General features: G+C 41.3%; 1 protein-coding gene across 3 annotated transcripts in view; it reads left to right on the top strand.

The window, feature by feature from the left end:
- Window positions 1–17,460, top strand: part of ATF6 (activating transcription factor 6) — a 74,372-nt gene that overhangs the window by 2,834 nt on the left and 54,078 nt on the right. For all 3 annotated transcript variants that reach the window (XM_061451777.1, XM_061451778.1, XM_061451779.1), the window contains exons 5-9: window positions 128–257; window positions 504–710; window positions 3,326–3,546; window positions 7,196–7,381; window positions 7,804–7,895. In XM_061451777.1, coding sequence (XP_061307761.1) covers window positions 128–257; window positions 504–710; window positions 3,326–3,546; window positions 7,196–7,381; window positions 7,804–7,895 — 836 coding nt within the window. The remainder of the gene's footprint in view (window positions 1–127; window positions 258–503; window positions 711–3,325; window positions 3,547–7,195; window positions 7,382–7,803; window positions 7,896–17,460) is intronic.

Genomic DNA, 17,460 nt, shown 5'->3' on the forward strand with positions numbered 1-17,460 from the left:
ACAAAACCTTTCTTCTCTTTGCTGCAGCAGCAGCACAGATGTTATAAAAGGCAGTTATGTTCTGAACTGCTAGTAGACACTTTCAGGTGTTTCTGAAGCATTAATTTCATACAATTTCTGTCTGCAGGATGATGTGGACTTCAGCAGTAGCTCCCAGATGTCTCCAGTCTCTCTCTACAGCAAGAGTTGCAGAAGCCCTGCATCACCTGAAGAAGATGGAGGGAAGAAGCCTGTTATCAGCATCACTTCTCGGTCTGGTATGAGATTAAGTTACTTTGATTCCGTAGATAGTATGTATATTGTCTTGCATATGAATCTTTAACTAACAGACCCATTATGTATCCTGTATATCCTGTCATTTGTGACTTGGATTTGTGACCATATATGTCTGGATTTAACAAATATTATAGATGAGTAAAAAAAAGAACATACCAAAAGTCATGTTATTACTGCTTGAGTTCTATATATCTTCTGGTCCAACTCTGACCCTTTTTCTTTCCTAGCAAATAACTCTGCAAGGACCCTCAAGAGGTGTAGTCAGACAGTGTCCAGGCCTTTGATACAACCCAAACCCCTTTTGCCTGCTGTACCTGAAGCTCAGGCTAATGTTGGCATCCCAGCTAAAACCATAATTATTCAGACTCTTCCCACACTTGTGCCACTGCCAAAACATCAGCCAGTTGTTAATGTCCAGCCAGCACCTCCTAAAGGTAGGTGAATTGTCTTGAGCCCGGTCTTGGGGCAAAAACTATGTTTGGGATGGTTGTTAGAATGGTTAAGTGTGGCAGGTGAAATAGGAGGGATATGAGTAAAACAGGGGGGTCCTAACATGCTTTGCTGAAAAAGCTTTGACTGAGAAGATGGCCTTATTCCTCTCGCATAGTCCAGTGAGAAACAAGCATTCATCTGAGCATTATGTGGAACGGAGGACAGTATAGCAAAACAGGCTATGCTGAGCACTGGTACATGTGGAGATGAAACTGCTCATTTTGAAAGATCCCTGTAGGCCCTCTTCTCTTCTCTGCTTGTGATGGCAAGTGGTGCATAAGGCGATTGCAGTGCTATTTTATTGTAATCAAAGGAAGATGTAGTAGAATCAGGGTGGCTTGAATGAAACTTGTAAGTTGGGGAGGTATGATAAACCTTTTTTTTTTTTTTTTTACACACATGAAATTCTGCCACAGAATGGTGGTAACATGAGTTTATGGCTTTTTATCGTGCCAAACAGCATTATCTAGGATGTTGTGAAATCTGCTAAAAGCAAAATCTGCTAAAAGTTGAGAATCATGTCAGAGGTTAGAAAAGTTGTTTATAGCTGTAAGCTTATGATAACAAGAAGCAAGTGATTTCCCGTCCACTGATAATTCTTCATTCCTCCTGTTGCCCTGTAACAGATTTTTTGAAGTAGCTTGAGCCTCATTTCTGAATCTAAAGCACTATTCTACTCTTCAGCTAAGGCAGTTGCATTGCTGAAATTGTTAGATGTACTTGCTCATTTTCACCAGCTGATGGCTTGTGGTTAACATACAGGCACTGAGGTGTGAAATGAAAAGGAGGCAAATACCTAAGAGCCTGTATCTAGAAATTAGTGAAATAGTGAAAAATTTGTCTTCATTACTAATTGCTCATCCAGCAGGAGTTAAGCCAAAGCTGTAGCAGCTGACATTTTGTTACAACATTCCTAAGATTGTTAGACTGCTTAAAACACAGGTCAACACAGTCATCATGACCTAATTCTTATTCCTTCTGATGTTCCAGCTGATAAAAAACTGTCTAAAATAAGGAATGTTATGAATATGGATTTCTTGGACATAAGTATAGTACTGTGAAGACTAGCTTCTCCTTTTTCCTGAAGAAAAATCAGGAGCATAGTTTCTGTGAGGCACTATAGAGGAAATACTTTTGGGAAAGTATTTCCATGCCATGTATTTACTTTAACTGCTGCTGTGTTTAAAAATTCTGTTGTGCTGCTTCCATAACAAAAAACATAAGGATCTTCATTTATCAAAATTCCCTGCGCATGACAAGTTGGAGCTACCAGTTTGAAATATGCCATTATCTTCAAGGGAGCATGTGGAATGGTATTTTTATAGTCATTTTTGTAAAAGCTGGAGGAAGAAGGCATGATCTTAGAGCATCACATACTTTGTGCCTGAAAAAAATGTTGAAATCTAAAATTCACTATCTGATGTTCTTAATAGGATGGTACTGACTTAGATGTCTTTGAGATTATCTCTGCAAAAAAAAGATCTCATCCTACACCTTGTATGTAAAAGATCTTGGTGCTAGGTGAATTACTTCATTTGTCACCTTCCAGAAAGGTGGGTAAATGCTGTAATACATTATGCATATTGATTGGAATGATCAGCTGGAACGTGCTGTTTCTGAAAGCTGGCGAGGAGGTCATCCTGTTTCAGAGGATTAGAGACATGTCTGTGTGTTGTCAGACAACAAAATATTACTGGAGCACTTGCTTGAGTTACATGTAGTTGTTGGACTGAAATTTCTTGGAACTGAGTTTCTAATTCTATTTCAAACTCTGTTAAAATTACCTAATTTTTTCCACTTGCTTTTCTTTAAGCTCTGTTCAACTTGTGTATAAAATTTCTTACATAAGACATTTTTTTAAAAAATTTGTCTTGTCTTAGTGTGAATTGGAGGTGTAACTTGTCTTTCGAAAGTGTAACTTCCATTGTTTGTTCTTGTTCATCTTCTTTCTCCATGCTGTTTCTGAATTGGTTTGTAAGCATGTACACTTACTTCTGTGTAGTAAGGTTTCAGTTCAGTACAGCAATAAGTTAAGGATGAACAAAAGGGAGAGGGAGGATTGATGTAAGCTAACTAAGTTCTTTGAAAAAGTGGCTCAAAGTGCATCAAGTGTTAGCAGTACTGAAATGAGTAATGCTTCTTGCAAGTGTCAGCTTTTACTAACTTTGAAGAGCTTTTGGGAGAGAGCCTGATTTTTTTTTTTTTTTAATCTCTTTTATATGTGGGTTCGGTTTGCAGGATGAATGAAGAGCCCTGCAAACTTTTGAGCTTTTGGGGTTTTTTTTTGGTTGCTTTATTTTCGGGGGGGGGGGCGGTGTTAGGGTTTTTTTGTTTGTTTGTTTTGTTTTTCTCCTAGCCTGTGGAGTATATTAACATGGTAGAATTGAACTTGAGATAAATGTGCAGGACAGGAGAGGAAGCAAAGCTTTCTGCTCGTATATCATGTATTTTATACTCATATATTTTATACGTATATATATAAAGTATTCCCCTGCAAACTGTTCACATACAAATCCATTTCATATGCTGAGCACTCCTGTTTGTTCTTGTGTTCTAGGTCAATCTGTGGTGCTCCCCCAGCCCACTGTCGTACAGCTCCAAGCCTCTGGGGTGCTTCCTGCCTCCCAGCCAGTCATTGCTGTCACTGGAGGGACCACACCACTTCACAAACATACTGTGAATGCATTGCCTTCAGCTGCTGGAAATGGCTCAACAGCTGGCAAAATAACAGTGACAAAGCCCTTGCTTCAAAGCACCACACCAGCAATGGGGCTGGATGTAAGTTCTGACTGTGTGAGATAGCTAATAACCAAAGCTTGGAAACAGTTTTCAGTTACCTGCATGTGGGATATAATGGGAAAACCAGGTCGCTTCAGAATCTCAGGAAGACTGAGCTATAGTTAGGCTTGTTAATATAATTTCTAACAGTAAACAGGGAGTTTGGCAGCTTGGCAAAGAATGGGAAGGAATAATTTGATATTTCCTGGCCTGTCTGGAGTTGCAGATCAGGTATGCAAGCATTGCAGCAGGAGGCAGTGCTGATACATTTTTCCTTCACTTGTTTTCTCAACAAGCTCTCAGTGACTGGAGCTCTCTTACATAGAGGAAGATTTGATATAGCTGGGTTTTGATTAGTGCTAAACCAATTTTCTAATGCATATAATAAAACCACTTTTTTGGAAGTAGATGAATTGGGAATGTCAGCAGTAGGCCTGATTCTTTCCATCCCCTTCCCAGAGTTTACTTGCGATTTTAAGAAAATTCAGGTATTGAGTTTCATATGATCCTAATCTGTTCAGGCTGCCTTTTGATCATATCCTGAATTGAGTAGAAAAAGGGTAAGCTTTCAACAGTCACTGTGCAGATAAGTTTTTCCACAGTAGCTCACAGTAAGCAATAGCTGTAAACAGAAACAGCTTTTGAGATATATGGGCTTTTTTCACCCTTCAACTTTGATGTCTTAACTAGCTGGCAAACTGGGTGTTAACTTGATTTAGTTCACAGAGATCTGGAGCTGCTTTGTTTGGATTTTGTTGTCCAAAGGAAGGCATGGTTGTGGAAAGTACTGAAGCTTCTTTGAGGCTTTTAGGCTCTCAGGGTTCTTCAGTGTGGTAATCCAAGCGCAGTTGTCATGAGTTGAGGGTCCTAACAGATCTCTCTTTAAGGGAGAAAATACTGGTGCCCATTCACATGAAATTTTGCAGTATAGTCACCTGCTTACTAGCAACACAAGTCATTGTTTCTCAAAGGCATGTGCTTTCTGGCTTCTTTGGAGGGATGTGGTTGTATGGTTTCCTAGTGTCTGAGAATTGCCATTAATGCTTGGATGTTAATTTTTTCTCACTATTCGTGTTTGCTGCATTTTTGAGTGAAAAATTATTTGCTACAAGTAATTCAGTAGTCAGACTGCAGTGGAAGCCTAATGTTGAATTTGCAAGAAGCTAAGAAGTGTCCATCAGTAGATGGACCAGGTAAGAGTGCTGTGGTTTTAAAGGATAATTGCCATGCAGAGCCAAGCTAGAGACCTGTCAATAGTCATTAGGTTTGTGACTCCCATTATCAAGACTAGCATGGCACCCTGCCACTGTCTGAGTATAAGGTTTAATTGACAAAACCCCCTTCTTGTCATCACACTTCATATAGACTTCTATGACAGTAGTAAAATGGGTAGCTGGGGTACCTAATAGCTGTTTGTTTTGAGTGGTGGTAATGTATTTACACCTGAAGTTGTTTTAGGGAGGCAGATCTTACCTGTGTTTATTGAAACAGAACAAACAGTCCTGACTGCTCTTTGGCGCATACTGAAAAATAGCGCTTTGAAAAGAAACAAATGTTTTGGGATACAGATGGTGCCAGCAGGGTTAAAACATCTTGTGACTGCCTTAGATGCCATGTGTGTCTGTCAGAGCTGCACAGATGTAGCTGTCATTTGAGCTCTGTAACATGTGGTTTTGTTTGCTAATCTAAGCAGATATTGCAGGATAAAAAGAAACACTGCCGGACTTTCTTTTGGGTTTAGGAGGAATAAACTGGTAGCTTAACACTCAGCCCTTCCAGTGAATTAGGCTGAGATTGGCTGATAGCAAGCTGTGAGGCCCTGTGTGTTGCTTATCCTGATGGTACACATTTCCACAGCTTGCCAGCCATGGGGAACTGCCAGGCTTTCAGTGGGGTCACTCTTCACTAGGAAACTGATTAAGAGCTTTCCATTAGGAAATTGGGCAAAACAATAAAAAGCTGCCTAGGCAAGCCACGCTTCCAGTTGAGGGAAAGAGGCACTTAACTGAAAAAGCAGACTGCCTTTCTGTTGTGATTGAGTGATAATGAGGACATAAACAGTAGGTGTGTGAGGGCATTCAGTTTAGCTCTGTCATTGTAGGGCCTTTCTGTCATGTTTCCACTCATGGATCTCACTCATGGAGAAAGGATTTAATTTTGCCCCCCAGTTCTGGTGATAAAAAGGTATTGAAAATGTGGTAAAAATTAGGTTATGGAAAATTACTTCAACATAGGTGTGGATTTCTATTAAAGAATCCTGTTTTCTGTGCAGTACATTGGGTCATTTTCATATGAAATAAAATTCATTAGTCAAGTTGTGTTCTGTTGAGTTAGAGACAGGAAAACCCACATCTTTCATGAGAACAGAGAAAACACTGCATAGGTTTTGTATGCCTGCATTTAAGACACATCGTAGAAGATGGCAGTTCTCATAAGCGAAGAAGCCAGCCAATGTACAGTTGAAATGGTTTGTACTTTCAACTGTTTCTTAACTTTCCCAAAGTGTGTACCAAAACCTGTGGAGTGTGAAAGACGTTCCTACCACCTAGTGCCAGAAATGCAGCTTGTTTTGGAATGGAAGTTATGTTTTGCTCAGAACTGGGGGAGACGAAGGGCAGTCATGAGCGAAGATCATGAGGAGAGAGGAAGGGCGGCCACAAGGGGAGATTGTGAGGGAGATCATGAGGGGAGATTGTGAAGGGAGAGGAAGGGCGGCCATGGGAGGAGATTCCGAGGGAAGAGGAAGGGTGGCCATGAGAAGAGAGGAATGGTGGCCATGAGGAGAGATCGTGAGGGGAGAAGAGGGGTGGCAGAAGGAGTGAGTGGCATTTGTGAGGAGGGAGCAAGGGCAGCCATAGGATGTGAGGGGAGATCATGAGGGGAGAGCAGGGGCAGCCATGGGGCATGAGGGGGGGCCATGAGGGGTAGGGGTGGCAGCTACACCTACACAGTGTGGGCCACTAGGCGGGGCAGATGAGGAGTGGCTGCGTGGAGGTCATGCAGGGCAGGCATAAGGGGAGATCTTGAGGGGAGATCACTTTGCCTTTAGTGACATGGCTTAGTGGTGGGCTTGGCAGTCCTGGGGTGACGGTTGGACCGATGCTTGTAAAGGTCTTGTCCAACCTAGCTGATCCTGTGATTCTGTGAAGTAGCAGTTCATTTTTAAAGTATGTGAGTTTGTAAAGACTGAAGACAAGAGGACAGTCTGAATGTAGTTAGTACTGTTTGAAGTAAGGTTTTACAACAAACCTTTCACTTCTTCATGTAGCCTGTAAACTGGTGAATGGTAAAGTAAAGGTGAAAGACATTCTTGCTACCTTGCAGACCTGAAGATACGTATTTTCTGTCTTTTTTGATCAGCTGCTTGAGTATACATTTTGTGTCCTCAACACGTAGAAGTTTAAGAATGCAGGAGAAAACAGATGGTGCAGGACCTGTTTTTTCATGTTTTTTTTTCCATGAGCTGTAACTTTTGGAGATGTACTGTGATTCCTAGTTGCCTCTGTGCTGAACATTTCAGCTCATTTAAAGCAGAGGGCAGAAAGCTATCTATGCAGACTTTTGCCAAAGTAGAGGAGCAGATATTATGTGTGAAATAGAGGCACTTTAACTTGTGGATCATTAACAGGCTTCTATATTTTCTGTCCAGGTCAATGTCTTGAGACGGCAGCAGCGCATGATCAAAAACCGTGAGGCAGCCTTTCAGTCACGGAAAAAAAAGAAAGAATACATGTTGGGGCTGGAGGCGAGGCTGGAGGCAGCCTTGTTGGAGAACGAGAAACTCAAGAAAGAAAACAGTACATTGAAGAGGCAGCTGGATGAAATAGTATTGGAGGTAAGAGACTGTGATGAGGATCTGACTTTATAGGAAGTTGCTCTAATGGAAGTTGCATGTAAACCAAATCATGGATATGTTGATTGGAAGACCTTTGGGGGTTTCTAGCCCAGCCTCCCACTCCAAACAGGACTTTCACCAACTTTAGGTCAGGACAGCTATCACACTATCTAGTTGACTTTTAATTCATTATTTCATGGTTGTCCTGAAGATTTCGGTGAGCCGATAGACTGGCTGGAAGCTGAGTGTGATGTACAAACAAGACAGTTTTATTTTTAAGTTGTCCTTGTGAGTATCCGTACACAATTAGGCAAATATCAATCTAAAAAGCAAGCATAGTTTGCTGTATTTAGCTTTTGACATACCTTTGCGTGCTTGTGCCCCTTTTTTATTGCATGTTGTCTCTATTTTTTCCTGTCTAGAATGAGAAGCTCAAAGTTTCATCTCCAAAGAGAAGGACCCTGTGTGTGATGGTTATACTGGCTTTCATAATGTTGAATTATGGTCCATTGAGGTAAGATGCCTAGGAATTACTCTTCACATAGCAAGTTTGCTGTCTGTTGATTTTTGCTTGAATCTTTAATACAGGCAGTGTTATTTTAAAGCCTTGACCTTGAAACCTGACTTCTGTCCTCTACTCTCCTCTTGCACAGGCGAAGACTCATCTGTATAATGGTTCCTCTTTTGGAATCCTGCTGGCAAAAAGAGCTAGATCTTGTACTTTTAATTTCTTTTGGCTCAGCATTTTGCCAATCAATGCAGTGTGCAGCCGTTTGTCTGCTCCATTTATCCCTGAGGAGATTAAAGAGCCATGTTTGTGACCTTTTTTTCTGAAAGGATTCTAGGCTTTGAGAGCCCATCTGCTTGTTTATACCTATGCTACTCCCAATAGCTATGAGCTTAAGCTGCTTCTAGCTCCCAGTGCAGGAAATCCCACACTTTTTCCAGTGCTTTGCAATCTCGACCATTAGATGTGTCTAGGCACAGTCTTCCTCGTTACAGTGTAAGCCCTGTATTACTTGTCTTCTTGATCTGGTGAAGAGGTTGATCCCTCTCTTTAATTAGTTGAAGTGGTTCTCAAAAACCTCTCTTGTTTGAACTGTGTCAGAGGGGCATAGGAACCAGAGAAAAGGGAGGAAATGCTGCATTTTTTCCCAGGCAATTTATAAAGAAATCTATGGAAGAGAGGAGATTAAAGATAGATACTTCTTGCACAGATCTGTCTATTTAACCTCGATTTAGAACATAAAGAAGAAACCTTTATAGGAAACTGTTTGCTTTTTCAAAAGGGGAGGATATTTCAGTATATTCTCAGTCAGCAGTGTCTCCATTTGTCCAGGGACACCTCACACTAAACCGTCTCACCCAAGGCTTCTTCCAGCCTGGTCTTGACACTGCCAGGGATGGAGCATTCACAACCACCCTGGGCACCCTATTCCAGTGCCTCACCACCCTAACAGGAAAGAATTTCATCCTTATATCCAATCTAAACTTCCCCTGTTTAAGTTTTAACCCATTACCCCTTGTCCTATCACTACAGTCCCTAATGAAGAGTCCGTCGCCAACATCCCTATAGGCCCCCTTCAGATACTGGAAGGCTGCTATGTGGTCTCCACGCAGCCTTCTCTTCTCCAGGCTGAACAGCCCCAACTTCCTCAGCCTGTCTTCATATGGGAGGTGCTCCAGTCTCCTGATCATCCTCATGGCCCTTCTCTGGACTTGTTCCAACAGTTCCATGTCCTTTTTATGTTGGGGACACCAGAACTGCACACAATACTGCAGGTGAGGTCTCACAAGAGCAGAGTAGAGGGACAGGATCACCTCCTTCAACCTGCTGGTCAAGCTCCTTTTGATGCAGCCCAGGATACGGTTGGCTTTCTGGGCTGCGAGCGCACACTTCAGCCGGCTCATGTTCATTTTCTCATCGTCCAGCACCCTCAAGTCCTTCTCCACAGGGCTGCTCTCAATCTCTTCTCTGCCCAGCCTGTAGCTGTGCCTGGGATTGCTTTGACCCAGGTGTGATTCGGTTGATACGCTGGAGGGCAGGAATACCATCCAGAGGGACCTTGACACACTTGTGAGGTGGGCTGATGCCAACCTCATGAAGTTTAACCATGGGAAGTCCAAGGTCCTACACCTGGTAATGGGTTAAAACGTAAACAGAGGAAGTTTAGATTGGATATAAGAAGGAAATTCTTTGCTGTTAGGGTGGTGAGGCACTGGAATAGGTTGCCCAGGGAGGTTGTGAATGCTCCATCCCTGGGAGTGTTCAAGGCCAGGTTGGACGAGGCCTTGGGTGATATGATTTAGCGTAAGGTGTCCCACGGCAGGGGGGTTGGAACTAGATGATCTTAAGGTCCTTTCCAACCCTAACTATTCCGTGATTCTATATGTGATGTTTTTCAGTCCCTGCAACTGCTTACAGAAAGAAGTAAATTTTTTTGTTATCATTTCCATGCTAACTTATAGTTCAGCAAAAGTACTTTCCCCCCCAAGTCAGCTACCTATGGAATACCTACTTTCTATGCAGTGGTCAACTGGAGGTATATATGATTTGAAACTTTGTGACAGTGTTGCCATTTCTTCTAAGTAGGAAACAATTTCTCTTGCATACCTGTGTGGAGGGAGGGTGTGATAGTGTTCAGGCGCAGGATGTTTTGATTCAAATATATTAGCAGTGAATATTTTATTATTTAAAACCAATTAACCATTGCGAAGAGAGAGTAACATCCCAAAAAAACAAAATCATGAGAAATTCACCCCCTAAATTCTATAACAGACTTTGAAATTCCCTCGGTTGGCCCTGTTGTGAGATGCTTCTCTGATTCTTAACTGGAAATGAAAGGATTCTTTGAAGGCTAGAGGTGATACAAAAGAACAGATACATGAGTTTTCTCTTGAGTTGCTTATTTCCTTCAAATCACAGAAGGCAGGGAAGTGACTGTGCTGTTCTGGGATGGGGATGCGAAGCTGAGGAATGGCGAGTCCTGCAAACCCTCTGTGGCCTGCAGTAGTTCAGTAGAGGTGCACTTGGCATGCCACAAGAAAAAAAATCATCTGGGTAGTGGGCTGCGTAGTTAGTTCTGTATTTTCTTCTACCTTAATTGGATGTGTGTTGCAGTAACAATGGTTCACACATAATTTTGTTCATTGGTCTTAAGCCTTGCTGCCTGTGTATGTAAGTGGAGAGATGTGTGTGATATTTCATGGAGGACTGAGGCTGTGCTATTCTGCTTTTTTAAGATTATGGGAAATAGTTCAGGATGTGGCAGCCCTTGGCACATAAGTAGAGCAGATAAAACTATTTCTGCTGACACATTTTTTCATGCTGACAAATACGCTATGTGTGTGGGTAACCTGTAATGTTGAACTTGTGACTATGGGAATGGGGCTGAAAGTCTGGTAGGGAAGCTGGTGTATTGACCTAAGAAACCCGTTTCAAAATATTGGAGGGAGAGTCCAGTCCCGTCCCGTCTGCTTAATTGCCAACAAGCTTTTAAGAACATTCTGTGGTGTTAAGACATGGTGCCATGTTATCTCTGAGAAAAGAATGTAAATTGAACGAAATATAAATGGAATATGAATACGAATTGAATACTTTCTGGTTGTGAAAGTGGCTTGTGTAAAGTTAATGGTAGCTCTTCATTATATTGTACTGTGTGCTAAACTCCTCTGGGTGTGTTGATATTTTGTATAGAAAACCGAAATTTTCAATTATTAAAAGCAGAAATAATTTAGCAGGAATTCTATTAGTGTAAGTTTCTATTTTATCTATTCGCTTTATACTAGGAGAAGGGTGCCAAGGAATTTCCCATCTGTGTGTCAATGAACTATTCTCTAATCTTTGTGAATTATTTGGATTTGGATTTAACATCTATAAAACCTTCCTTTTATTATTATTTAAGAATGATTGGTGAGGTGTATGAAAGGAAAAAGCTAAAAACATTTTGATTCAGTTCCTTGCAGAGGTCACCCCTTGCTCCAGTCTTACATATCATGAGATGTAGAACAGAAATTAGAACCCACAGTATTTGCACAAAAAGCAGTGGACACAAACCTCAGCATGCAGCTGGGTTGGGAGCTGGAACCACGATATGTGTGGAGGCAGGTATCCGGGAGAGGCAGCATCTCCTGCCTTCAGACTTACCTTCTGTGAGAGCCGGTGTGCATCAGCTCAGCTGTTGTGGTACCCCTGAGATTGCTGACTTGTAGCATTAAGAAACATCTAATTAGCTGTGCATTTATTTATTTATTTTTTAAGTGCTTTCAACATGCAAACTGAAAATTTTCTAACTATTACAATTCCTAGATGCCTTTTTTTATTTTTATTTTTTTCTTTCTTGTTTAATTTCCACATTTGTGTTGGACTGTGCCTGGGTAGTAACCAGACCTGAAAATGGATTAAACAAGCACAAACAGTGCTGAAACAAATGAAATGTAAGCACATGTTCTAGCCTAAACAATCCACGTATTTATTTTGGGAATATTTTCCTTTTCTTTCTTTTTCTTTTTCCCATTTGAATATAAATTTTCTTGGGTGTTTGGGTTTTTTTTCAATGCAAGTCCTATATGTGATAGTAAAGTATTTTCAGGAACTGACCTAACTAATGTGTAAAAAGTAGGCAAGAAGAGTGATCACAGAAGATGCAAAACAACTTTTCTGCATCTCTGGTACTTGGGGCAGCAGCAGCAAAGCATGTAAGCCGCATACTTGCTAGTGGCCCTCGTGTTACTTTCGTGGCTATGAAAACTGTTCAACTAGTTATTTTCCCCTTTAATCAGTCTGTTCAAGCTTACATGGTGGTCATCATCTAACAACAGTCTTAAAGCATTTATAAAGATGTCAGCCGGCCAGAATGTGTCCTACCATTTCAGGTACTTAGTGGACAGAAAACAGAAAAATACGAAGTTGGAGAGAGGAAAGGCAGAGAGGGTGCAAAGAGAAGGTGGTGTGATTTTTGAAATTAATTTTGAGGGTTTGTTGTTTTTTTTTTCTTACAAATTGGCCACATCTGTATGGCTGGAAACCCTTTCAAACTAGAAAACAGACTTCATGATGTAAGCAAAAATTCTTAAGCTGAGTGGTGATTGATGGAGCTAAGTAAAGCTGCTGCTTCAAAATCTCTTGTGTTCTGCTGACCTACAGCAGCTGCACTAGAATTCCTGGCCTTTTTTGTAGAGACTTCCTTGCCGCTCCTCTCTAGAGTATCTTGATAGATTTTCTTTTACTTTCCAGGACTATCCTGGCAACTGAATGGTCTATTAAAAATTTACATCCACTGAGCAATCTGCAAATAAAGAAACCAGCCTGGGTAGCTGAGAAGTGTGCTTTGTGTGCTGTTGTTGTAGGCTGCAACAAATGAAGAAGCAGTGCTTTTTTTACTTCTGCAAGACTGTGTGTGATTAATTTCTTAGATTGGTAGCACAAATATTAGAACAAAAATCCCAAAGTGCTAAGGTTAAGCATCTTTTACTAAAAATGACAAAATTGCTCAAGGGTTGTTCAGCTGCATGCTACCATGATCTGCTGCTCTTAAAGGATAAAGTAAGAAAATAAAAGTCTTTCACCAGCACCCAGATAAGCGTCCCATCTACTTTGCAGTCTTCTAAGTCAGTACTGATGTAGCCTGCTGAGCTTTTGGAGCATGGGTGATTTGAGCTGCTGAAAGCACCATCCATTGAGCATACCTGTGTTGGTGTCAGTGTGGTTCAGAGCCCTTACTCAGTCTTAGCAATCTTGCATTGGTGTGTGGAAGAGCAGGATTATTCTGAAGTTTGATGCATTCAGCAGTGATTTTGTACAGGTCTTCTATTGTTTGACCCTTAATGCTGGACTCCTTGATTAAAGGATCAGATTCATCTTACGGCAAGCAGGAGTTTAGGGATACTGTGGTGGTGGTGTGTTAGAAGGTTTAAGAAATAATTTTGTAGTTCCCTTAAAAGAGCGTTAGCAGTGTGGGCAACACAGCACTGAGATCCAGACCATACTGAGACTTCGGCCCAGGGCTGACTGCTGTGTTTTGGTAACATGATTAGCTCCTTTGCCCGCACAGCTAATTCAAGAGCACATTTGGGGTATTTTCAAAAACATCATGACAATGCTTCATCTTGCATTTGAGCCCATCAGCAGGTGATCATTAAACATTTTAACCATGGCCCATGATTTTCTTCAGCTGTAGGCTGGATAGTGTTGTCTAAATTTGCCCTGCTTGAAGCATCTCTGAAAGATGTTCTGAGAATAGAGATACGGAAATCATGGGCAGTACAATAGTGTGTCTTACTGTTAGTTCATACAATCCTTTCCTACACTCAGTAAAGGATAGAAAAGGATTGTTTCTCTGCTTTCTGCAAGCCTCGATAGCCTTTCATGTATCTTTAAGAGGTTAGTAGACTTAAATGTCGTGTATACCTGAAAGTATGCAAATATACATACAAATATTAATTATGACAGCCAAAGGGCTATTAATTTCTTTCACAGTAATAGAAAGGAACTGATGAAATGTAAAGAGAAAATTATTAAATGAGTGCACGAGGCATAGAGCAGTACTATGTTAGCCAGCTGCTTCTGCATGCCAAGGAAATACAGAGCCCTCTTGAGTGTTTTAGCAAAAGCTCTCTCTGAAAGATGTTTGTAGCTCTTAACGCTTCTAATACGGGAAACTTACTTTGTTGTTTCTGATACTGGAATAATATGTTTTAATGCTGAATTGAGTGTACATTTTTATTGAAGATGTCCCAGAGCTGGAAAACCGTTTTTGCAGCACACCTTTGGTCTTTTGTTATAGTTTCTCCTTGAAGAAAGAGAGAGAGAGGAGAGAGAAATCGAGAGGAAAGAATGGGTTGAGTAATTTGGATTTAGGTTCAGGTTCCAGACCTTTCAGAACCTCTCTTGATGGGTTAGCACTTGAATAAAATTGAATATCCTTGATTTTCTTCAAACTACAACTGCAGGAGCAGGAAGTGATTCCTTCTTCCTTCCACCTTCCTTTACTGATTGCAGCCACATGTGCATCCTGGCAGAGTTGTGCCTCACCTGGCTGTGCTCGCTTGCCTTGTTCTGCTGCTGCTGGTGCAGACCCTGCGCAGAATGCCAGATGCACTCTCTGATAGCTTACTCTTTGCTCCAGGTGTTCATCTGCTGGGCTGGGAGCAAAATGCAGAAAGTTTTTGCCTTGAATGAACATTGCAGTTGAGACAGTTTGCATCAGGCCTGCCCAAGCTTTGTCAGTAAGATCGAATCCACTTCCAAATAACTATGTAGTTTTCTAAGCAAAAGTAAATGCTCTGGGTGCCAATATTTGCTTTTTTTCCTTTCTTTTCTAACAGCTTTATGATAAGTAAATTGCTTTTTTAAAGAAAGGAAAGCACAAAAATCCACAGAGATTATCCCTCCAGTTTGGACTGCTTTCCTCATCCTCCCTAGGCGAGGAAAGAGGCCAGGTTCCTCTTACTAACTGAGCACTCACAAGAGGGTAGCTCTGGAACAGCCTGGCACTAGAAGGTAGTGCCTTGCTGTCAGCAGATGGTGCCCTCTCCGGGAATAAGAAACAGGAAATACTTTCCAGAGAGCGTTTGGCATACTGGCAGCCTTGTCTGGAATCACTTAAGATGAGGACAAGGTCCTTGGTTGGTGTCTTCTTGCAATGTCAACTTTAGCCCATTGGAAACATCCCAGCTCGTATTCAGAAATGGTTCTACCCCAGAAAACTGTTATGATATCACTGTTGGCTTGCATCTACAAATTACTGTACAACTTAAACGTCAGTATTCGAAAACTTGAAGTGCACAGGGTTTGTTCAGACAGAAGTACAAATGAAATTTAGTTTGGGCTCCTGGCAAGACTTGCTTTCACATTTATCACACTGACATTCAAACCAAAGAAGTAAAAATACAGCTAAAATATCAGGTGCCATTAAACGCCTGGAGAAACCATGGCAGGAGTGTTGCTTTTCTTTCCCTCCTATAATCAAATTTATCTACACTTTAGAACAAACATCTGCGTGAAGTATTTAGTGGTTCTTTCTTTTTTCCTTGGATCGAGTTTTGCATCTTAAACCAATAGCTTAGCCAGATTGGACAGGGTGTTTGTGGCTCTGTGGAAACCCTTAATACTCAGAGTATCTGGAATGTCCACATGTACACTTCAAAGCCTTGGTAGGTGCCCCAGGTGTGTAAGTGTGGCAAAACAGAAAAAGCTTACAGCTTACAGCTTCTGACTGGACATCTTGTTAAGTAGAGCTGTTTCTCAGCTCCAGTCTTTCCTGACTTTTAATGTGGGACAGCAACTCCAGTTCCTGCAAATAGCAGGACTTGTTCAGGACAGATACACCAAAATGTTCTTTCTTTTCCAAATTCTCATCTTGTAGCACAGTGGAATGAAAATATTGTCCATGCTTTTGCTGTCTGTCATATAAAAACTTCTTCTAAGCAGCCATTGATCTCTTAGCTGAAAATACTGGTTTTTTTGAAGTTTTTTTTCCCCCTGTGGAAAAAATGGGATCATCTACCTTTTTTTGTCACTGTTTCCAAAGTTTCTTCTACCTGATGTTTTTAAATCCTCAGTATTGACTTCATCTTTAGTATAACTGTGTTGGGATCTGCTCTGTAGATGCTTCCTGTTCCAGCTTGTATTGTAGCTGTTCTGCCTAGCACTTGTAAAACTCAGTATGCCTCAGGTTTTTCCAGGTGCTGCAGGTGTTTCCAGATGCACCTCTGCAGGAGAGGTCCATCCTGCTTAAGGGATTTCTTGGTCTAAAGTTATGCTTTTCCCCCTTGTCAGTTTGAGATGTCAAAGGAGTAATATTTCTGATACCCTGTGTCATACTCTCATGTGCCCACTTGGCAAGGAAAGGTCTTTGAGAGTAAGAAGTCAGAAGCTACAGACTTACCTACATGTCCTCTCCTATCTGTTACCTGAAGATGGAGCCCTATTTACAGCCAAACTTCACAAGTGACCTCTTGTGGGAGTAAGGAAGGGGAAGAAATGATACCACAGAACAACGATGTCATCTGTTCAGATGGGGGGAAAACTGGCAAAACTCCTCAAGTAACTAGTAGGTGGAAACAGGCAGTATTTCAAGTTGTGGAGCTTTTCCTCATTCAGAATGAAAGTTCATTTGGTTTGGGGTCATTGTCACAAACCAAAGGAGCAATGAAGGGTTTTGGTTATTGTTTGTTTTTTTTAAAGACATATTTGAGAAGGAAGCTTTTGGTCCTCCTCAAGGCCCTAAAAAAATGAATGGGAAAGGGAAGGCAAATGTAGCCCATGTAGCTTAAGGCAGAAATTGCTGCTGGTCCTGCTTCAAAGGAGACATTCTGTAGAAAATGACAGCCTTGGTAAAGGAAAGAGCACTGGAATAAATACCATAAATAATACAAAATAAATTTTGTCCTCAAGTTAGTGTCCATGTTCTCAGAAGTGGGAGCCATGGTTTTTGCCTGTAAGGATGGCAAAATGCACTCTGTTCACCTCCTTCTTTGTCTTTTTGCTGCTGAATATATCTTCTTTCAGGTTGAAGCATAGAATCATAGAATAGTTAGGGTTGGAAAAGGCCTTAAGATTGTCTAGTTCGAACCCCCCTGCCATGGGCAGGGACACCTCACACTAAACCATCTCACCCAAGGCTTCGTCCAACCTGGCCTTGAGCACTGCCAGGGATGGAGCATTCACAACTTCCTTGGGCAACCCATTCCAGTGCCTCACCACCCTAACAGGAAAGAATTTCTTCCTTATATCCAGTCTGAAAACATCCCATATTTAGCTGCTGCAAAAAGTGAAATTTAAATTGTGATTGCAAGATTAAGGTGTTTTAAGCATGAGAAGAGTAAAAATAAATATTTCTTTTCTATTTAAAGCAAATATAATGAGGTGTGTGTGGGTTTGAGTGGCTGTACAGCTAAAACAACTGAAAGATTAGCTGTGATTGCAGAGTGGTGCTTATCTTTATCCTTGAATGCACTTGGTTTGGATTTCTCTCTTTTTATTCAGAGTTCAGGGTTAACTGGTGTAGCAATGTATTGCATATAGCACTTCACCTCAGACTAGTTATCTCGCCAAGCTGGAACCCAAAATAACAAGA

The sequence above is a fragment of the Pezoporus flaviventris genome, unplaced genomic scaffold, assembly GCF_033815535.1.
Source record: "Pezoporus flaviventris isolate CSIRO_AGI_PZ_B2104156 unplaced genomic scaffold, CSIRO_AGI_Pfla_v1 ptg000013l, whole genome shotgun sequence".
Taxonomy (NCBI): Eukaryota; Metazoa; Chordata; class Aves; order Psittaciformes; family Psittacidae; genus Pezoporus; species Pezoporus flaviventris.